At 36.2% G+C, this 24,009-nt stretch overlaps 2 protein-coding genes across 3 annotated transcripts in view; both read left to right on the plus strand.

The window, feature by feature from the left end:
* The window catches only part of LOC138325961 (post-GPI attachment to proteins factor 6-like), a 65,562-nt gene extending 49,780 nt beyond the window's left edge, over positions 1-15,782 (plus strand). Inside the window, exon 12 of one of the 2 annotated variants that reach the window (XM_069271996.1) lies at positions 8,301-15,782. In XM_069271996.1, coding sequence (XP_069128097.1) covers positions 8,301-8,452 — 152 coding nt within the window. In that variant the 3' untranslated portion in view covers positions 8,453-15,782. The remainder of the gene's footprint in view (positions 1-8,300) is intronic. The other variant, XM_069271997.1, reaches the window with a different exon arrangement.
* Positions 15,783-17,512: 1,730 nt separating this feature from the next.
* LOC138325962 (integumentary mucin C.1-like) lies at positions 17,513-22,707 on the plus strand. Its single transcript, XM_069271999.1, has 5 exons — positions 17,513-17,668; positions 19,780-19,841; positions 20,326-20,415; positions 20,814-20,849; positions 21,111-22,707. The coding sequence occupies exons 2-5, from the start codon at positions 19,799-19,801 to the stop codon at positions 21,872-21,874; spliced, it is 933 nt and encodes a 310-aa protein (XP_069128100.1). The 5' UTR covers positions 17,513-17,668; positions 19,780-19,798; the 3' UTR covers positions 21,875-22,707.
* Positions 22,708-24,009: the final 1,302 nt, after the last annotated feature.

Consider the following 24,009-nt stretch of genomic DNA (forward strand, 5'->3'; position numbering starts at 1 on the left):
TAACACTTTTACTAGATGTTGATAGTCTTTTGACAACTAAATCATATGTAAATTGTATAAGCTTTTTGTGAAAGATGGACGATTCTCTAGTTGTATGTCTAAATTTACTTATAAATCTTTTTATTTTTTACTTTGAAGGTAAAAAAAATCTAGCAGAATTTCCCCCTAAATAAACTGTTCCAGCTTTGGAATTGAAAAAGGGATAAATTAGTTAAATGAACTTCATCTTCCAATATTATATATTAACACAATGGAATGTACAAGAGATGCCTAGTTCTCTGTTACCCGATACAGTTGATATGCTATCCTCCTCCAGAGGATACAGTATCTAACAGTTTTGTGTTTCTTGTAACACTAGATGTTTGTTTAATTATCGGTTTCTAATGTCAGTAGTACCCATGCATGAGATTAACCTCAAGGATACAATAGACTTATAATAGTATATCTTTTGTTTATCTCTATGACACATAACCCTAAATTAGAGCTTAATAAAAAACAATCGAAATAGAGATTTTTGGGAATAAAAGAAAGATAACATGATATATGTGTCAACAACTTGGCTAGACATCTGTACTTTTACTGAAAATGTCTATTATTAACTCACCTGGTCCAAAGTACCGAGGTGAGCTTATGGGATACCGCAGTGTCCGGCGTCCGGCGTCCGTCGTCCGTCAACAATCGACTTCTTCTCCATAACCGCTGGTCGGATTTCAACAAAATTTGACTGGTAGCATCCTTATGGGCTACTAACTGAAAATTGTACAAATGATGGGGCTGACCCCCCAGGGGCCTGAGGGGCGGGGCCAAAAGGGGTCAATTTGGCTATTTCCATATAAATGACTTCTTCTCTGAAACCAAGCATGGGATAGCACCCATAATGCAATGGTAGCATCCTTACAGGGTGGGGATTCAAAATTGTACAAATGATGGGGCTGACCCCCCGGGGGCCTGAGGGGCGGGGTCAAATGGGGTCAATTTGGCTATTTCCATATAAACGACTTCTTCTCTGAAACTAAGCATGAGATAGCACTCATAATGCAATTGTAGTATCGTTATAGGGTGGGGATTCAAAATTGTACAGATGATAGGGCTGACTCCCGGGGGGGCTGAGGGGCGGGGTCAAAAGGGGTCAATTTGGCTATTTCCATATAAACGACTTCTTCTCTGAAACAAAGCATGAGGGATAGCCCTAACCCATAATGCAATGATATCATCCTTATAGGTTGGGGATTCAAAATTGTACAAATAATGGGGCTGACCCCCTGGGGGCCTGAGGGGCGGGGTCAAAAGGGGCCAATTTGGCTATTTCCATATAAACAACTTCTTCTCTGAAACTAAGTATGGTATAGCACCCATAATGCATTGGTAGCATCCTTATAGGGTGGGGATTCAAGATTGTGCAAATGATAGGGCTGACCTCCCGGGGGCCTGAAGGGCGGGGTCAAAAAGAGGTCAATTAGGCTATTTCCATATAAATGACTTCTTCTCTGCAACTAAGCATGGTATAGCACTCATTATGCAATGGTAGCATCCTTATAGTGTGGGGATTCAAAATTGTACAAATGATAGGGCTGACCCCCGGGGGGCCTGAGGTACACGGTCAAAAGGGGTCAATTTGGCTATTTCCATATAAATGACTTCTTCTCTGCAACTAAGCGTGGTATAGCACCCATAATGCAATGGTAGCATCCTTGTAGGCTGGGGATTCCAAATTGAGCAAATGATAGGGCTGACCCCCGGGGGCCTGAGGGGCGGGGTCAAAAGTGGTCAATTTCCATATAAATGACTTTTTCTCTGCAACTTAATTTTCTTGTGATAATTACTAACAAAAAACCAGGTGAGCGATACAGGCCCTCTGGGCCTCTTGTATTAAGATTTTTAAATATGGATTTAAGATCATGTAAAGACCAAGTAGATTGAGCAATTGAGCATTCATTCTCAGGAAACATGATAGGAATGGAATCTTCCACGTTAGTACGAAAACTTCAGTGATTCTTTTCCATGCTTTAAATAGTACAGCTTTTGATGAATCTTCTAAACTTGTATACCATAGATCATTTGACTCTTAAGCCAGAGGTAAAAATGACCTATTTCAAACATTCATTGTGATGTCCAGCGCCCTTTACTTTTAAATTGATCAAAGGGAGACAAAAATATTGTTGATAAACAAAAGACAGTGTAAATAGAATTGACCTCCACTCCTATTTAAAATTTTGATTGTAATGACCATTATCTGGCCATTTAGCAATCCTAAACTTTGTTTAAACCTCAATTTAATGACCATGTAATGACCGATGGCGGACCATTTAGCAATCCTAAACTTTGTTTAAACCTCAATTTAATGACCATGTAATGACCGATGGCGGACCATTTAGCAATCCTAAACTTTGTTTACACCTCAATTTAATGACCATGTAATGACCGATGGCGAACCATTTAGCAATCCTAAACTTTGTTTACACCTCAATTTAATGACCATGTAATGACTGATGGCCGACCATTTAGCAATCCTAAACTTTGTTTACACCTCAATATAATGACCATGTAATGACTGATGGCCGACCATTTAGCTATCCTAAACTTTGTTTACACCTCAATTTAATGACCATGTAATGACCGATGGCAGACCATTTAGCAATCCTAAACTTTGTTTACACCTCAATTTAATGACCATGTAATGACCGATGGCGGACCATTTAGCAATCCTAAAATTTGTTTACACCTCAATATAATGACCATGTAATGACTGATGGCCGACCATTTAGCTATCCTAAACTTTGTTTACACCTCAATTTAATGACCATGTAATGACCGATGGCGGACCATTTAGCAATCCTAAAATTTGTTTACACCTCAATATAATGACCATGTAATGACTGATGGCCGACCATTTAGCTATCCTAAACTTTGTTTACACCTCAATTTAATGACCATGTAATGACCGATGGCGGACCATTTAGCAATCCTAAACTTTGTTTACACCTCAATATAATGACCATGTAATGACTGATGGCGGACCATTTAGCAATCCTAAACTTTGTTTACACCTCAATATAATGACCATGTAATGTCTGTGGCCGACCATTTAGCTATCCTAAACTTTGTTTACACCTCAATTTAATGACCATGTTATGACCGATGGCGGACCATTTAGCAATCCTAAACTTTGTTTACACCTCAATATAATGACCATGTAATGTCTGTGGCCGACCATTTAGCTATCCTTCGATTATACCGCAATGCATGACTGTCCTATCTGCATGTGGATGTTGTGAAGTATGCTGGACACCATGTGGTAGGCTTTTATTTCCTTTGTTTATTAACTTGCTTGTACTAACACTACTAATTATTTGCATGTTTAAATGTGTTTCATTTGCCTGATTTTAATTCATGCTTTTTAATGGACCATCATTTATCAGACATTATCATAATTGTGACAATGATTTATACTCATTGATTTATTCTGTAAACAATGTTTTAATGTATGCTTGATGGATACTTTTATGGGTTTCTTTGGTGTTTGATGGTTGCTTGTAACACTAGTCTGAATGTTGGTCACTAAGATTGTATAGGTTAGAACAAAGGAAACTTTACAGACGTAGAAGGTAGGTCTGAAAGATGTCCAGTAGACCTAGGCTTCTAATGGTCAGATCTTATCATTACACAATGTACATATGTTTTCTGAGATGGTGATGTAGAAGGTAGGTCTGAAAGATGTCCAGTAGACCTAGGCTTCTAATGGTCAGATCTTATCATTACACAATGTACATATGTTTTCTGAGATGGTGATGTAGAAGGTAGGTCTGAAAGATGTCCAGTAGACCTAGGCTTCTAATGGTCAGATCTTATCATTACACAATGTACATATGTTTTCTGAGATGGTGATGTAGAAGGTAGGTCTGAAAGATGTCCAGTAGACATAGGCTTCTAATGGTCAGATCTTATCATTACACAATGTACATATGTTTTCTGAGATGGTGATGTAGAAGGTAGGTCTGAAAGATGTCCAGTAGACATAGGCTTCTAATGGTCAGATCTTATCATTACACAATGTACATATGTTTTCTGAGATGGTGATGTAGAAGGTAGGTCTGAAAGATGTCCAGTAGACCTAGGCTTCTAATGGTCAGATCTTATCATTACACAATGTACATATGTTTTCTGAGATGGTGATGTAGAAGGTAGGTCTGAAAGATGTCCGGTAGACATAGGCTTCTAATGGTCAGATCTTATCATTACACAATGTACATATGTTTTCTGAGATGGTGATGTAGAAGGTAGGTCTGAAAGATGTCCAGTAGACATAGGCTTCTAATGGTCAGATCTTATCATTACACAATGTACATATGTTTTCTGAGATGGTGATGTAGAAGGTAGGTCTGAAAGATGTCCAGTAGACATAGGCTTCTAATGGTCAGATCTTATCATTACACAATGTACATATGTTTTCTGAGATGGTGATGTAGAAGGTAGGTCTGAAAGATGTCCAGTAGACCTAGGCTTCTAATGGTCAGATCTTATCATTACACAATGTACATATGTTTTCTGAGATGGTGATGTAGAAGGTAGGTCTGAAAGATGTCCAGTAGACCTAGGCTTCTAATGGTCAGATCTTATCATTACACAATGTACATATGTTTTCTGAGATGGTGATGTAGAAGGTAGGTCTGAAAGATGTCCAGTAGACATAGGCTTCTAATGGTCAGATCTTATCATTACACAATGTACATATGTTTTCTGAGATGGTGATGTAGAAGGTAGGTCTGAAAGATGTCCAGTAGACATAGGCTTCTAATGGTCAGATCTTATCATTACACAATGTACATATGTTTTCTGAGATGGTGATGTAGAAGGTAGGTCTGAAAGATGTCCAGTAGACCTAGGCTTCTAATGGTCAGATCTTATCATTACACAATGTACATATGTTTTCTGAGATGGTGATGTAGAAGGTAGGTCTGAAAGATGTCCAGTAGACCTAGGCTTCTAATGGTCAGATCTTATCATTACACAATGTACATATGTTTTCTGAGATGGTTTATGGTCATTTTACAGTTGTTACTTCCAGAAGTTTGTACATGTACAGAGGTTTCCATGGTCTGACAAGTGACCACTATACAAAGGTTGCAATACTGGAACCTGAGTAGGATTTTTTTTATGACTGGTGAAATGACTGGTGAAATGACTGGTGAAATGACTGGTGAATGACTGGTGAAATGACTGGTGAAATGACTGGTGAAATGACTGACTGGTGAGATGTTGACTGGTGAATGACTGATGAAATGACTGGTGAAATGACTGGTGAAATGACTGTGAGTGAAATGACTGGTGAAGTGACTGGTGAAATGACTGGTGAAGTGACTGGTGAAGTGACTGGTGAAATGACTGGTGAAATGACTGGTGAAATGACTGGTGAAATGACTGGTGAGTGGTGAAGTGACTGGTGAAATGACTGGTGAAATGACTGGTGAAGTGACTGGTGAGGTGACGGTGACTGGTGAAATGACTGGTGAAGTGATGGTGACTGGTGAAATGACTGGTGAAATGACTGGTGAAATGACTGGTGAAATGACTGGTGAAATGACTGGTGAAATGACTGTGTGAAATGACTGGTGAAATGACTGGTGAATGATGGTGAATGACTGGTGAAGTGACTGTGAATGACTGGTGAAATGACTGGTGAAGTGACTGGTGACTGGTGAAGTGACTGGTGAAATGACTGGTGAAGTGACTGGTGAAATGACTGGTGAAATGACTGGTGAATGACTGGTGATGCTGGTGAAATGACTGGTGAATGTGAAATGACTGGTGAATGACTGGTGAAGTGACTGGTGAAATGACTGGTGAAATGACTGGTGAAATGACTGGTGAAATGACTGGTGAAATGACTGGTGAAATGACTGGTGAAATGACTGGTGAGTGACTGGTGAAATGACTGGTGAAATGACTGGTGAAATGACTGGTGAAAGTGACTGGTGAAATGACTGGTGAAATGACTGGTGAAATGACTGGTGAAAGTGACTGGTGAAATGACTGGTGAAATGACTGGTGAAATGACTGGTGAAATGACTGGTGAAATGACTGGTGAAACTGGATGACTGGTGAAATGACTGGTGAAATGACTGGTGAATGACTGGTGAAGTGACTGGTGAATGACTGGTGAAATGACTGGTGAAATGACTGGTGAAATGACTGGTGAAATGACTGGTGAAATGACTGGTGAAATGACTGGTGAAATGACTGGTGAAATGACTGGTGAAATGACTGGTGAAGTGACTGGTGAAATGACTGGTGAAATGACTGGTGAAATGACTGGTGAAGTGACTGGTGAAATGACTGGTGAAATGACTGGTGAAATGACTGGTGAAGGTGAAGTGACTGGTGAAAAAGTGACTGGTGAAATGACTGGTGAAATGACTGGTGAAATGACTGGTGAAATGACTGGTGAAATGACTGGTGAAATGACTGGTGAAATGACTGGTGAAATGACTGTGGTGAAATGATGGATGACTGGTGAATGACTGGTGAAATGACTGGTGAAGTGACTGGTGAAATGACTGGTGAAATGACTGGTGAAATGACTGGTGAAATGACTGGTGAAATGACTGGTGAAATGACTGGTGAAGTGACTGGTGAAATGACTGGTGAAATGACTGGTGAAATGACTGGTGAATGGTGAAATGACTGGTGAAATGACTGGTGAAATGACTGGTGAAATGACTGGTGAAATGACTGGTGAAATGACTGGTGAAATGACTGGTGAAATGACTGGTGAAATGACTGGTGAAATGACTGGTGAAATGACTGGTGAAATGACTGGTGAAATGACTGGTGAAGTGGCTGGTGAAATGACTGGTGAAGTGACTGACTGGTGAATGACTGGTGAAATGACTGGTGAAATGACTGGTGAAATGACTGGTGAATGATGGTGAAATGACTGGTGAAATGACTGGTGAAATGACTGGTGAAATGATTGGTGAAGTGACTGGTGAAGTGACTGGTGAAATGACTGGTGAAATGACTGGTGAAATGACTGGTGAATGGTGAAATGACTGGTGAAATGACTGGTGAAATGACTGGTGAAGTGACTGGTGAAATGACTGGTGAAAGTGACTGGTGAAGTGACTGGTGAAGTGACTGGTGAAATGACTGTGAAATGACTGGTGAAATGACTTGGTGAAATGACTTGTGAATGGTGAAATGACTGTGAAATGACTGGTGAAATGACTGGTGAATGGTGAAATGACTGGTGAAATGACTGGTGAAATGACTGGTGAAATGACTGGTGAAGTGACTGGTGAAGTGACTGGTGAAGTGACTGGTGAAATGACTGGTGAAATGACTGGTGAAGTGACTGGTGAAATGACTGTGAAATGACTGGTGAAATGACTTGTGAATGGTGAAATGACTGTGAAATGACTGGTGAAATGACTTGTGAAATGACTGGTGAAATGACTGGTGAAATGACTGGTGAAAGATCAATCATTATACAGAGGTTTATGAGGTGGATTGTTGCTATACAGATGCTTTGTGACATTTGAAGGATTTTTCCAATACAGAACTAAAGGTTTGACACTTTAGTTCTACAAACCGAACTACTACAGTTCCCTGTAGTATAACACTACAAAGGTGTCTGGAGGCGAAATGATTGTCACTATACAGAGGTTTATGTAGTTGTTGAAGGATTGTCAATCTACCGAGGTTTTTGTAGTCGTTGAAGGATTGTCAATCTACCGAGGTTTTTGTAGTCGTTGAAGGATTGTCAATCTACCAAGGTTTATGTAGTCGTTGAAGGATTGTCACTACAATGGTTTCTAGAAGATGTCTGGAGGATTGTCACTATACAGAGGTTTATGTAGTTGTTGACGGATTGTCACTATACAGAGGTTTATGTAGTCGTTGACGGATTGTCACTATACAGAGGTTTATGTAGTCGTTGACGGATTGTCACTATACAGAGGTTTATGTAGTCGTTGACGGATTGTCACTATACAGAGGTTTATGTAGTCGTTGACGGATTATCACTGTACAGAGGTTTATGTAGTCGTTGAAGAAATGTTACTACAGTGGTTTCTAGGAGATGTCTTGAGGATTGTCACTATATTCAACCTGTTAGTGGTTAGCGAGGTATTTGTGAGTGGTCAGTGAAATATAAATATTTATGATATACAGGTCTTTCTATACATAGGAATGGTCGGAAACCATCTTGATACAGTAGAAGTTTGGCTATCTGATGTTTCACTACTTGTTGGTTATACGTAGATATCATGTTGGTAAAATTGGTTTCTCTGTCTCTCCTACAGGGGCCAAACCTTACATGCAACTGCAGATCCGAGGAGACGATTCCTCAGTCCCACTGATGGACGATTATGACGATGAAACTGGTGATGACGATCCATATAGGGGGATGACTGACCCCAGCAATGTTCAGAGTTCTCGTAACGTTGTTTTGTAGATGTTTGTTTGAATGTTTATTTCGTTGATCTCGTCTGTTTGTTATAACAGTCTTGTAAATGATGGGTTCTTACTATCAATTTAAAAATATCCTGAATAAAAGTCATTGTAAATCCTTAGATGAAAATAGAAAATCAAATTCCTGTGATAATCATTTATCATATTTATTCATTAAGTTCCAATACAAGTTGTAGTCAGAACCCATAATTGAATGCATTATTATACTTCTATTTTGAGAAGCTTTGATTACCACAAAACACCTACCACCATAAATTGCATTGCCAGTTAGGAATGGAATGCAAATTAGTACTTTCTTTTCATCCAACGAGAAAGATGAAAGCGGATGACAAACTCATACAGGTCATACTGTTTCCATCTTTCCAGAACAATTGTAAGAATATTCCGTTTTTCTCTCACAACTTGATGGATATCATACACTTTTCCATACAATGCACATTCTACTTCATCATATTGTTCATAAAATTAGTTATTCAAAGCTGTTAAAAGCTTCGTATTGTTCATTTGATTTTGAAAATCCCTTTTATTAATTAATAAAAAAAGTGCAATATAGAGGTATGTTTCATAATTATACAGCTATGTCAGCATCATAGTATGAATCTGATAAGTTAATCTTTTACTTTTATCAAAAGGAAATTGCAGTGCCAATGATAAAAACACAAAATTTGTCAATATATCTTTTAACTAGATCTGTACTACTGGTTGGGTGGTTTAAGTATGTGATATTAATATTAAGATATTCGATATTACATATTCTAAAAAGTGTAATTCAAATAAATATACAAATGTATATTTTGTAAAAAATATCACATGGATTTTTGCTTTTGATTAACTTTGTGACTTGACTGGTTTATTTCATAAAACAACAAACATAATTATTAAAATGGTTACATTGAAGATACATAAATAATAATCCTAGATATCATAGCTGTCAATCTTCAGTCATCTCCCTTTGCTTAAGTCCGAAAAAATAAATCACTTGTTAGGTCTGTTGTATTAGTGCAGAACCATGCAGCTGTACAAAAACCTATTGACTTCAGTATAAGTAATTCAGTAGATTTATCTTTTTATGTAAAATGAAAAAATGCGAATTTACTAATTTCATGTTCATGCCGTTTTATTTTAAATTTCATTATTTTTGTCTGACAACATGTAGCTGTATTATGTTCTCCACTATATCTGGATGGTGCTTTCTTCTACATTCGTCGGCATTTGTTTGGTTTAATTCTTGTTAATTTATTATAATTTGTTGTAAAACATATGTGAGGATGACACAAGACGATTCTATTTCAGATAGGTATGTTTTAGTACTTGTAAGTGAGAGTGAAAGTTGCTAATAAGGTATGTTTTAGCTAAATTGCTATATACTGTTAAACTTTGCTTGGTAAATGAAACTTAAAGGAGTGATTGCTACAGTTAGTCGTAAGTGCTTGATTGAAATGATTTTGTTTTAATGCTTTGTGTGCAAGTCACTCATTATAATGAAGGGCGCTTCATATCTTGAGGTAATAAGTGTTTTGTGATTCAAGAATGCTACATTCTATATGATATGCAGTTTCTATGCTTCATATTTTATATCATTATTTACATTTTTTGTCAAGTTGTAAATGCAATTCAGTCATTTAGAATGGTATTGATTTATCAAATTATTTTTTTCTTGTGATAATTCACTGTCAAAACTAATGATAGATGTTGATTAGCTTGGTACATGGCATTAATGAAATTGTTTCTGTGACAAAATTAACTTGTCTAGTCATGGAGTTCTGCACAGATTTTAACCAAATTTTTCCAGAAGCATTTTTTGAGGAGGGAAAACAGAGTTTATCATTTAAGGCTCTGGCCCCTGTTGGACAGGATCTAGAGGGGTAGGGCCAAATAGAAGGACAATAGGAGGTAGTTCTTTAAAATCCTTAGGAAATTTACATTTTACATTGTTTGGCTTCATAAACCATGTTAGCGATACAGGCCTCTGGGCCTCCTGTTGTATAACCAAACACAAAATGATCAGATACAAGTATTTCAACTTAAAATGCAATCTTTTATCATCATAGTACAATCAACATATAGGCCCAATATAAAACTATTAAGGTTAGCCATCTAGAGGACAATTATACATGATTCTGCATTGTCAGTCCCAGGATTTCATTTTTAGCTCAACTGGCCGAAGGGCCCGGGAGCTTATGTCATGGCGCTGCGTCCGTCGTCCGTCGGTCCGTCCGTCGTCCGTCCGTCCGTCCGTCAACATTTCCTTTAAATCGCTACAAGTCCTAGAGTTCTGCATTGATTCTAATCAAATTTGGCCAGAAACATCCTTGGGGGAAGGGGAACAGAGTTTGTATAAATTTTGGCTCTGACCCCCCAGGGGCAGGAGGGGCGGTGCCCAATAGGGGAAATAGAGGTTAATCCTATAAATTGCTACTAGTCCTAGAGTTCTTCATGGATTGAAACCAAATTTGGCCAGATATATCCTTTGGGGAAGGGGAACAGAGTTTGTATAAATTTTGGCTCTGACCCCCCGGGGGGCAGGAGGGGCGGGCCCAATAGGGGAAATAGAGGTAAAGCCTATAAATCTCTACTTGTCCCAGTGTTCTGCATGGATTGAAACCAAATTTGGCCACAAACTTCCTTTGGGGGAAGGGGAACAGAGTTTGTATAGATTTTGGCTCTGACCCCCCGGGGGCAGGAGGGGCGGTTCCAAATAGGGGAAAAAGAGGTAAATCCTATAAATTGCTACTTGTCCTAGAGTTCTGCATGGATTGAAACCACATTTGGTCCGAAACCTCCTTTGGGGGAAGGGGAACAGAGTTTGTATAAATTTTGGCTCTGACCCCCTTGGGACAGGAGGGGTGGGCCCAATAGGGGAAATAGAGGTAAAGCCTATAAATTGCTACTAGTCCTAGTGTTCTGCATGGATTGAAATCAAATTTGGCCAGAAACATCCTTGGGGGAAGGGGAACAGAGTTTGTATAAATTTTGGCTCTGACCCCCCAGGGGCAGGAGGGGCGGGGCCCAATAGGGGAAATAGAGGTTCATCCTATAAATCGCTACTATTCCTAGAATTCTGCATTGATCGAAACCAAATTTCGCCATAAACATCTCTTGGGGAAGAGAAATAGAGTTTGTATACATTTTGGCTCTGACCCCCAGGGGGGCATGAGGGGCGTGGCCCAGTAGGGAAAATAGAGGTTAATCCTTTAAATCACTACCAGTCAAAGATTTCTGCATGGAATGTAACCAAATTTGGCCAAAAACATCCTAAGGCAAGGGGAACAGAGTTTGTATAAATTTTGGCTCTGACACCACGGGGGCAGGAGGGGTGGTGCGCATGCCCAAAAGGTGAAGTAGAGGTAAATATTCAATTTTCCTTCTGGAAAGAACAATAAACCTATATTCAGAACATTACTAGACATTACAAACCATGTGAGCGATACAGGCCCTCTGGGCCTCTTGTTTTAATTAGTAAACACAACACAACATGTACAAAAGATAATATAAGAGACAAACAAAAGGATGCTACATTTAAAGAACTACTTTAAATCACATATTTTATTGTACTCAAAAGTATCTTATTAAAACATAACACACACCGATATATTTACAACTCGCATAAAAGATCTATCAAGAATTATCTACATTCGTAAAAAAAAAGTAGTTTCAAAGTGAACTGGTAATCCCAGGATTTCTATCACAGACATAAACATATCACAAACTTTGTACTTATGTCTAACGTTCACCTAGGTGTACAGAAACTTTATACTTAGGTCAAACGTTCACCTAGGTGTACAGAAACTTTATACTTAGGTCTAACGTTCACCTAGGTGTACAGAAACTTTATAACTAGGTCAAACGTTCACCTAGGTGTACAGAAACTTTATACTTAGGTCAAACGTTCACCTAGGAGTATAGGAGTACAGAAACTTTATACTTAGGTCAAACGTTCACCTAGGTGTACAGAAACTTTATACTTAGGTCAAACGTTCACCTAGGTGTACAGAAATTTTATACTTAGGTCAAACGCTCACCTAGGTGTACGAAAACTTTATACCTAGGTCAAACGTTCACCTAGGTGTACAGAAACTTTATACTTAGGTCTAACGTTCACCTAGGTGTACAGAAACTTTATAGCTAGGTCAAACGTTCACCTAGGTGTACAGAAACTTTATACTTAGGTCAAACGTTCACCTAGGTGTACAGAAACTTTATACTTAGGTCAAACGTTCACCTAGGTGTACAGAAACTTTATACCTAGGTCAAACGTTCACCTAGGTGTACAGAAACTTTATACCTAGGTCAAACGTTCACCTAGGTGTACAGAAACTTTATATTTAGGTCAAACGTTCACCTAGGTGTACAGAAACTTTATACCTAGGTCAAACGTTCACCTAGGTGTACAGAAACTTTTTACCTAGGTCAAACGTTCACCTAGGTGTACAGAAACTTTATACTTAGGTCAAACGTTCACCTATGTGTACAGAAACTTTATACTTAGGTCAAACGTTCACCTAGGTGTACAGAAACTTTATACTTAGGTCAAACGTTCACCTAGGTGTACAGAAACTTTATACTGAAGTCAAACGTTCACCTAGGTGTACAGAAACTTTATACTTAGGTCAAACATTCACCTAGGTGTACATAAACTTTATACTTAGGTCAAACGTTCACCTAGGTGTACAGAAACTTTATACTTAGGTCAAACGTTCACCTAGGTGTACAGAAACTTTATACTGAAGTCAAACGTTCACCTAGGTGTACAGAAACTTTATACTTAGGTCAAACGTTCACCTATGTGTACAGAAATTTTATACTTAGGTCAAACGTTCACCTAGGTGTACAGAAACTTTATACTTAGGTCTAACGTTCACCTAGGTGTACAGAAACTTTATACTGAAGTCAAACGTTCACCTAGGTGTACAGAAACTTTATACTTAGGTCAAACATTCACCTAGGTGTACATAAACTTTATACTTAGGTCAAACGTTCACCTAGGTGTACAGAAACTTTATACTGAAGTCAAACGTTCACCTAGGTGTACAGAAACTTTATACTTAGGTCAAACATTCACCTAGGTTTACAGAAACTTTATACTTAGGTCAAACGTTCACCTAGGAGTACAGAAACGTTATACTTAGGTCAAACGTTCACCTAGGTGTACAGAAACTTTATACTTAGGTCAAACGTTCACCTAGGTGTACAGAAACTTAATACTTAGGTCAAACGTTCACCTAGATGTACAGATACTTTCGTTCACCTAGGTGTACAGAAACTTTATACTTAGGTCAAACGTTCACCTAGGTGTACAGAAACTTTGTACTTAGGTCAAACGTTCACCTAGGTGTACAGAAACTTTGTACTTAGGTCAAACGTTCACCTAGGTGTACAGAAACTTTGTACTTAGGTCAAACGTTCACCTAGGTGTACAGAAACTTTGTACTTAGGTCAAACGTTCACCTAGGTGTACAGAAACTTTATACTTAGGTCAAACGTTCACCTAGGTGTACAGAAACTTAATACTTAGGTCAAACGTTCACCTAGGTGTACAGACGTCTTGGTTCATGTAGAATCAATAAACGATATTCAAAAATGGGCTCTAAATTAACTATAGCATGAACTTTGTTTCTAACGTTGATCTGATGACTTGGCAGTTTCAGCATATGAAGGTTTTAGCAATTTAATCAGTAAAGCTTATGACGTATAATTTCGTTATCTGTGATAAATATAAAGTTATTGCATTATATTTTGTTCATTATTCATTATTTAATATGTCATTTGGTTTTCATTAACTCATGTATAATCAAGTCCTGAAATACATCAGATCTGTTTAGTATAATACAGTGCCTATGTATATATACGGTGCACAAAGACATTTTGTATGATAATTAACATCTTCAGATTCTGATTTTATCATCATCGCCTTTTACCATTTATCTAGCTTTTAGTAACTCCATCCCTGAAGTTTCATAATGAACTGTCTCAATCGTATACTTAGATGTTTTATGTGTGTCTAAAGGTTTTACCGATTAAAGAATTGACAGAATTATCACCGTTCATGCTTGATTATCATACATGTTTGACAATTCTATGATACTTCCTGAGCAATTGTTTATTTATTTCTTTGCTTTACTTGTCATTACAAAAGCAGAATTAGTCATAAGACACATTATTATTTCGTTATCAAGTTTTTTTAATATAGAGATATCGCGACCAATTTATCTACATGAATGCATTATTTGATCAGAATAAAAATATTATTTGATATATACATTTGTTCTAGTTGCTATTTAATCATAGATTCCACTGCTTTCTAGAAACAAATGGTAAGTAACGATATCCCGAGATCTCTTTCATATATTGAAATGATATACAAGTTTTGTCCCTGAAACTTTTGCATTTTTATGTCACTGCCAATTTTGGCGAAAAACGTTTTCCACCGTCGTGTCAAAGGTAAGGTAGCAACGCAGTTAAATAATTTGTTACGTAAATGGGGTTTGAAGTTTTATTAACTTCAGAAATGGGACTGAACATACAAGTTCAACTAAAATGATCTTTGTTTTTGTCTACAAGAGTTAAATCGTAATTTCTTTGAAGCTCAATATCAATACTATTATTGAAAAAAACCAACTACGATATACTTATGTCGATAATGTTTAAAGGTGTTGGTATTATGATAATTGTACTAATTACCTGTATAATACCTGCGGGATGTTCCCCAAAATTATGTTTACAATTTTTGTTGTAATGATATTTATTAGTATACAGCATTTATTTGTGAAAAAAAACAATCAGGCTATTCGAACCATGACACGTGTTGATGTATAAACAGTCACAAATTGTCACAGTGATTATTAGGATTTCAGATAATTCCATACAAAGAAGTCCTCTCATTAGGTCTACATGCACTGAACTTCTCAGTTACAAGTGATTGTAATTTGTAGTCCTAATTCGTTTCACAGACATATATTTGGCTAATACAGCGTACCGGTGTATTATAAGGTTGTATGGGCGATGCTTTATAGCATATTTCCATTGTTCTAGACCTGTGCAATACCATATTTCCAACATTAATATATTTTTTGTTGCTGTCAAAATATTTGCTTACCGTATACAAATCAGCATTGTGTTTCAGACGGAAAATACAGATTGTAGCGATTTTCTCCGAAAGCCAATATGTTAATGCTTAAAATGAACCTCTTAATTATGTTTATGACATTTATTTCATTATATTTTGTACATACTACGTATTGCAATTATATAACATCACGTTGTTAATTATATGAATGTTCAATGGTGAATAAACATTTTTAATTAAATCAGAATACAGTACATAGCTATATGTGGATTTTTGACACACTTTTCATAGTGAAATGCTACAGTTCTCCTGTATGTGACAATAAAAAGACGATAACTGTCCCAGTAATATAAAAAACCCAAGAGATTCCAGAGGGATCTTGGCGCCCACCAAAGACTGATTCATGTCTGACAATGCAAAGAGGGATATTTTCTTTGCTTTTCAAGCTTCAACTACAAATAGCGGTAACTAGCTTCAACTATCAAAATCCAAGATGGCTGCCTGTCATCCATCTTGTTAACCGATTGGTCCCAAAATGCAATATGCACAGCTAGGGCCCTTGGGGAACCTGCATTTTAATAAAGATCTCTTCAGTTGTTTATGAGAAATAGCGGTATCAAGAATCGTTAACGGAAGGACGGACCAGGGACATAAGTCGAATTGAATAGCCCATCATATGATTATGATTGGCTAAGGAAGTGTAGACTGATATTTGATGACCGAATGCTCCAGTAAACGATTAAAATTTATTTTAAGTACCAGCTGTTTCGGTCGTAGTATTTTTGCTGGGAATGAGCACATGTAAACAAGCTTACAGAAAAGGTAGTCACTTATTTTAACCTAAAGACATTGACGACATTATCAGTCTATAAGAATAATTACTTTATCGACTAACACAGAATCATGGCTCATCTACATACAGCGAATACATATGCTGATTTCTACTTCCCAGTAAGCAATGGACATGCCTACATCCCCAACCTACGATGTTAACATTTCCGAGTATCTACTATTCGATTATCTAAAGCTTGCATGTTCCAGGGTTTTGTTCCCTTGCCAAAATACACTAAGTCTATTAAATAGTTATGTTCCAGCACACTCGCCAATGACTTTAGCTGTATAGAGAGCAACCAACTAAATAATTTTACATAGACCACAGTGTTAAACTTTGTTAAAGTTTTGTACCGTATTATTAAAACAAAGGAATATTAGTTAGCTATTGTGTTCTATAATTAAGGTCTAGGTTCTCATATAACACTAAATAGAAAAAAAGTTTGGGTCCTTCTGCTCAAACTCCAACCAGGGTAGCTTTATTGAAATCAGGCGCATTTTGCACTAAAAAATCCTGAAATTCTAATGCTTTTACCTATTCATTATCAAAGTTGATATTTTGAACCTAAATCTCAATATGAATTTCCAAATTCATATCATGGTTATCTAGGAATAATTACCTGTCAGAAAACATTTTTACTTTTGAAATTCATAATTAGCCAGCAAATCAGCGGCCGGGTTAAAATTCTATCCTGGGCTCAATCTTGTATACACAGGGGCCATTTCGAAGGTCTTTTTTATTTAGTTGGTTGATCCCTATAGAGTCCGTCAACCTTACAATGTATTCACGCTAACGTTATCTACTCCACCCTCACCACCATAGCCTATATAAATGTAGTTTGACTTGGACTAATCAGTTATCACCTGTACACATTCCTGGGTCTCCTGATTCTTTAATGTTACAATGATTTTTCAATGACCACTTCATTTTTTTGTCTAGGCTACATTTTTCACTTCTACTTTTTTATTGATTTTGAAATTGAACTTTGGTCTTCATGTCACTGTATTATAATTATTTGCGTTTTTGTCTTTTAAAAAGTCCTATTAAAATGCATTTAACAGATAATAGAGATTGCAGATTTAAAGGTTGAGGATAAAAATATGGTCACGGTCTGTCGCTCGCTGCATACAAATTGATAGGTATATGGGCCTACCAATCTTCACCGGCATTCTTTGGTATGTAAGAGGGGTATTCCTGTTACTTTAGATATGTGTGTTATAGTAGCGTTAGTTACTGTAGTGGTTAAGATCGTGACCACTCCTATTTTGTTACACATCTACCCTGATTTAACAGAGGACGAGGTGAGTTTATTGTTTAACACGTAATGTCATATTAAAAATCAAATTAATATTGTATGCATTAAGTTAAATGGGTTTATTAGGATGATTTTGAATCGTCATAAACAATTTAATATTTTGGGTTTTATTTGAAACAAACTATGCAGCTTTCAATATTGTATTACTTCAGTTATACCAGTGCTTGCTTTGAAATGACTTGTTTTTGCTTCCTCTTTATATATAACACAATGTATCATATTCACTATGTGTTGTTGATCCAAAGATTTAATTTGACAATTTTCACAGTGATCATGTCAGCATATCGAACCGACTATGACTTCGTCATAGAAACATCCTTTTTTTGGGGGATGTGGATGTGGCGCAGTGGTAGAAGGCGCAGGTATATTTGGCTAGGCGATTGGGTGCCGTAGATCGTAAGTTCGAGGCCTAGATTGGACACGAGTCAATAAATTGTCATGCTTTGTTAAATTGTGTTTCTTTGATATTGTAAATATGTATATATATATAAGCACTTACCTAAATGCATGTATATTTAATAATGTCTACTGAATATAATTAAATACATTTATAATTTATGATATTATCATAAGGTTTGTATTTTTCAAGATAAGCCAAGCTTAAACACTAATGCATATATACATGAATATGTTATACCTTTGAAACAATAATATCGTAAATGTATCTGAACGGGGGTATTCGAATCGAGGCAAATGATAACGTCTTTATTATTATTATTTTTATCTGGATAAAATCGACAAGTAAAGCCTGGTATTTTATGTTTCCAAGCCACCTAGTAAATTATACATTTGGAATGTAATACGAGACCTTTGTCAGCGTACCCTGATCAGCTAACTCTGTGTATAACCTTGAACATGCTAATGTAATGACGTCACGGCAAGATCGCGCATAATATCTGGTGTTATTTGCATTACTGTGTTTTCGCGGCTACACAGGCAATATTTTTTTCACGTGAATTTCACGTGAACCGGCACAAAAAAAGTGTTCACATGAATTTTACATGAAGAAATATTGTCTGTGTAGTGTTTAATACCTTTAATACTTGCTTATATAATAGAACAAATGACAAGAAAGATAACCAGTAAGGTTTTTTACTGTCGGGAAATTATAAAAAATGTCAATGTACGAACACTTTTTCTCCGCGAATATTGGTATCTCAGAGAAAATCGACAGTATATTTACTCCCGCAAAATTGAAATTATACAGTAATCAGAGTATAGCAAGCATAGTGACCCGAAGTATGAATGTTAGACTAATAGTGATAAAGATACCAACATAAAAAAACCTTTATGATATCAAAGATTAAATAGCAACAATGACCATATAGTTACATGTACTTATTTTAGAAAACTAGGAGACTATGTATTGCACAAACATGTGGCGTTTCAGTGTTATCATTGCTCCAAGCATGATTAATATATGTAGTGATAAAAGCACATGTAAACAATGAATAGAGTTTGCATTGTTATAGAAAGGCGAGACGCCTATATACAGTGTACATATATATATAGGACAAGGAAGTAATTCAGACCGTGTGGACAAAAAATTGTCAAATTTTCGAGGCGATCTGCCCTTTATCAAGACATACAAAACGAACACGATTACATAATAGGATACGAACAGTAATGCGGTACAATTAGACAAATATTTAACTATACAACACAATGGAGCGCAATTTCCCCTTCGACAAGTGGCAGCCGAAGGCCGGATCTACCAAAATGTATCCATGCTGTTCGGCAGAAAAAAAGGCGATATATAATTAGTTTAGAAGCAAAGGTTGTAGTTTGGCAACCTCCACCCCATACACTAAAAAAAATCCAACAAAAAACGGATGCATTTAGTGATGATAACTATTGTAAATAGAAAAAAAAGTGTGGAAAAGATGTTATAACGCCAATATATTAACGTTAAATGTTTGTCAAAATGAAAATAATAAAATCAATGGATGATTAAAAAGGGATTACACCTCCTCCGCTCCGGAATCTAACTTATTTCACTGTGTGGGTATATGTAGCCATTCTTTACACTGGTTTACCTTATTACATACCTCGTTACTTCCTTGTTGTGATCATAGTGATTTCCATTCACATTTCTAGGTCAACCGTGATATAAACAATGGGCGAACAATACAATCTGGAGGCTGGACAGCTTTTTACATGTAAGTTAAAACGTGACACATCATTTATGTTAAAGTAGGATAAATTGGCGTATTTGAAGAAAAAAAAGAACAAAAGAACGTAGATGAATTTAACTTTTGCCACATAACACAGAAAACGCCAACACGTTAAACACGTTTAAACCCACCACTTTCGGTTTAAAAAACAACAACAATATCAACGCAAAAACATCCCAATTTGCGGTATTAGCGTTACGTTTTATAAAACAAAAAGAGAGAGGGAGAAAACGGAGAATGTTCATTAAATATTTAACCCCCCCCCCCCCAAAAAAAAACAAAAAAAAAAAAAAACAAAAACAAAAACAAACAAAAAACCGATGAGCCCAGAATAACTCACATATGGTATTTGATCTGTAATAAATTTCCAATATCTCCATCATCAAAATTATCTCGTTGATTTATATTTACGAGAAAAACGATATGCTAATATTATTGTTATAACAAGATTTGCGTTTTTACCTTTAAGCATGCAGTAAGACCTCCATCAACTGTCTGATAGCTGTGCTTGTATTAGCAGGTCTAGGAATATCTATTGGAATGATTGCCTTTCTAGCCAGTAAGTCATCTAGTTACAGTTGAATCTCGCTAACTCGCCGTCATGTAACTCCCACGATCCAGATTGCCGTCATGTAACTCCCACGATCCAGATTAATTACAAATATTTTGCTTAGACAAGATCACTTATATTAAACCCATTAAATGATGATGACTAGCATGAAAAACAATTCAAATCCTTTTGAACTGATATCATCAATAGGAATGAATAAAATAAGTATATAGTGTTTTGCAATCTTGTCAGTCGCCTTAGTTACTTGATTTAAATGGCTTGTTTATCTCGTTTTACGTCCCAGTTACTTAGGACACTCCGGCCCTCAGAAATAATGATTGAGGATAATTTTTGCTCAAATATGTGAACGAATGCAATGAAATCTATTCATGATCTATTTTTAACAGCTACAAGTTCTGAAACACAAAGTCAGACTGGCATTTGTAAGTGTAACTTTTATTTAATTTCTATTCAAATATTTGTATAAAGTTGTCATCACAATTCCAGCTGACTGGTTATAGCAATAATGTACATGTATGCATTAATATTATATTAGAAAACGATCAGTCAAATCAGGAAATATTTGTTATAAGAGCAAAAACAGAAATCTAAACAAATATCTCTTTTTATCATTTCTTGAAAAATAATGTGCATTCTCAACAGTTGTTGTAAACGTCTGTAAATCTTTGATTCTGTTTTGTTAGATAATAACGCGCCTGTATATGTCCCTGCTGTATCACAAATCTCCACCACAACGGATTCGCCAACAACAACAACAAAGGCGTCGTCAGAAGCAGATGAAACAACAACAACAACAGCAGAAGCAACAACAACACATCTACTAGTTGCAACAACTTCTATGAGTACAGCAACAATACATACCTCCACGGATGCACCCATAATGACAACAAAAGGATCCGACGAAACAACTACAGCAAAACCAACAACAACATCATCATTATCATCTTCAACAACTACAAAGCTGCCAGTTGTGACGACAACTACTAAGGACACATCGAAACTATTTACCTCGACAAACTCGCCTCAAATGACAACGACACAGCAACAGTCAAATGAAACAACAACATTAACAACAAAAGCAACAATAACAACACACCTACCTGATGTGATAGCTACTGAGAGTGGTATGACAACCGAAAATTCCACAAGTGTTGAGAAGTCTAGTACAATGCACTTTTCTACACAGACAACAACCAAAGACAGTAACACAACGCAGTTGTCCTCATCATCAACCACACACAAGCCGTGGACAACGACAGGCGAGAATTTAACTCAATATTCACCAGACGAGACAACAACAAATCCGACAGGCGAGAATTCAACTCAATATTCACCAGACGAGACAACAACAAATCCGACAGGCGAGAATTCAACTAAATATTCACCAGACGAGACAACAACAAATCCGGAAACCACACAAACACCGGTTATGACAACGACCAACTGATTATTAAAGAACCAAGAAACCAGAAATGACAACAGAATACAATATATGACCATCTTCACCAGAACCATATCACGTGACAGCCATCAATGCCATAAATTTTACTCCTCTCGATTGTGATGTACTCCCAGTATCATACAGACAGATTATTGTAACATAATATTAAGTATTGTATAATTGTTAGTTTCGTGGGATACCATTTCGCTATTTTTTCTTTAATAGTTGTTCGCGTGGATGATAGTTAAAATACTCGTACATCACATTTGCATTATATTGTTATAAAAGTGTGTGGTCATTCACGTTATATATGTTTTATACTATATTGTTGTTTTTATATAAATGGATATATTTATGTCAGATTATGATTGCACTATTATATAAATATATATATGTTATGTGTAAAATAAAAAAGAAAGCTCGATGGATTTTTAGCGCTCATCATAACAACACGAAAGCACTGAAGAAAACGTCTTCTTTTCTTTTTTTATTTCATACATTACTTTTTATTTGTACGTATCTGTTATATATGTGTGAATGTAATTAGATAAAATAGATAAATCTTGAATGTATATGTAAAAGTTGAGGATTATGAATTGTTTCTGTATTAAACATCCTTCTGAAAAAAATATTGGAGTGAAAAAAGCTATTTCATTACATCACGTGTGTATATACTAGTGCTATATTTGTTTGATACTGTGTGTTCTATTGTTGGTATATATCATTAACTGGAACTGTGTCTATTGTTACATCAGATTACAGCATACCCATATATAAATCTGTACTGTATGTGTTATAAAAAGATTACTGGTAGATAAAATAAATATACATGTATCTTCTTGGTGGATTTGTCTGTCTGTAATTAGCTTCCTAATCATAATATGTAAAGGGAAATGTCAATTATATGCAATTATGGGGAATACAAACATAATGCTCGTAGAGATAAACTCGATTTGCGCTCATCTAAAAAAAAGTATTTTCAGAAGATCTTCCAACATAGAGACGAATGAGCTTCCAGAAGCATAAGAACAACGGGAGTTAAATAGTTGAAGTAGAAGAGGGCAAATCGAGTTTTTTGTTCAATGAATACACTAAACATAAAAATATAGGTCAATTATGGTTGAGGAACATATTGCATATGAAGAGTACCAAACAGGTATAATTATATACTTATATAACTTACACTTGAAAAAAGCAAGCATTATTGATTATATAAAATGTATCACGGTAGGGAGAGATCTTGGTTGACAACCTTTTTTTTCTATTTTGTCTTTCAATCTGTCAATAAATAAACAATTGTTTTTGTTTTAAATAGTGATATGGCGATCATCCAAACTTTGTTATAAGTATGATATATTTATATAGAAACTTATCTTTGAACCTTGATATAACATATTTTTAGACATTATTTTTAAAAATCTAATTAAAAAATATGTCAACCAATTTAAGATATCTGATATAGGTTTTCACCAGCTAGGGTTATCACGATTTCCCAATAGCTATATTTTGTTTGTAGAAAAGCCGCTCCACGTGCCGCAAACTCACGTGAACCTATTCAATATTGGAGCAGACATCGAAGCATACACAATACAAAATGCAAAGTCACGTGCGGTTTAATTGACAGCTGGCGATTCTTCAAATAAAGTCAACAGTAGATTGATTAATTTGGTGGGTCACGAACATGCTGATTAAGATTAAGCCTTATATTTACAATCATAACAAAACACAACCAGTTTGATTACGGACCTTTGGTGACTGCGACTCCTCCGTCTTGTCACGGGAGATACTAGAAGTTTCTTTCAGCCAATGTCCTGATAGATTGTTGTGTTGAGGGACTCTATCTTCTTTAGGAGCTTCATTCAGCGAATGCCCAAAACATTAATAATTGGTGATAATTGTGGTGATATCAACAAGTTTTCTGAGCTGTCACATACAAGGTAAGGTAAAACTATGATATAATGCCATCACTTTTATATTATTGACGTTGGAAACACAGCGTTCTCTTACAGTTCAACTAAAAGAAAAAATTAACTAAAAGTTACGTACTAATTCAAAGAGAAATAAATCTTAATACAGTTATTCATCAATTATTAAGTCCCTATAATTAATTTTTATTTGTTTTTATACTAAATCCAACTTTC

The sequence above is a fragment of the Argopecten irradians genome, chromosome 6 (genome assembly GCF_041381155.1).
Source record: "Argopecten irradians isolate NY chromosome 6, Ai_NY, whole genome shotgun sequence".
NCBI lineage: Eukaryota > Metazoa > Mollusca > Bivalvia > Pectinida > Pectinidae > Argopecten > Argopecten irradians.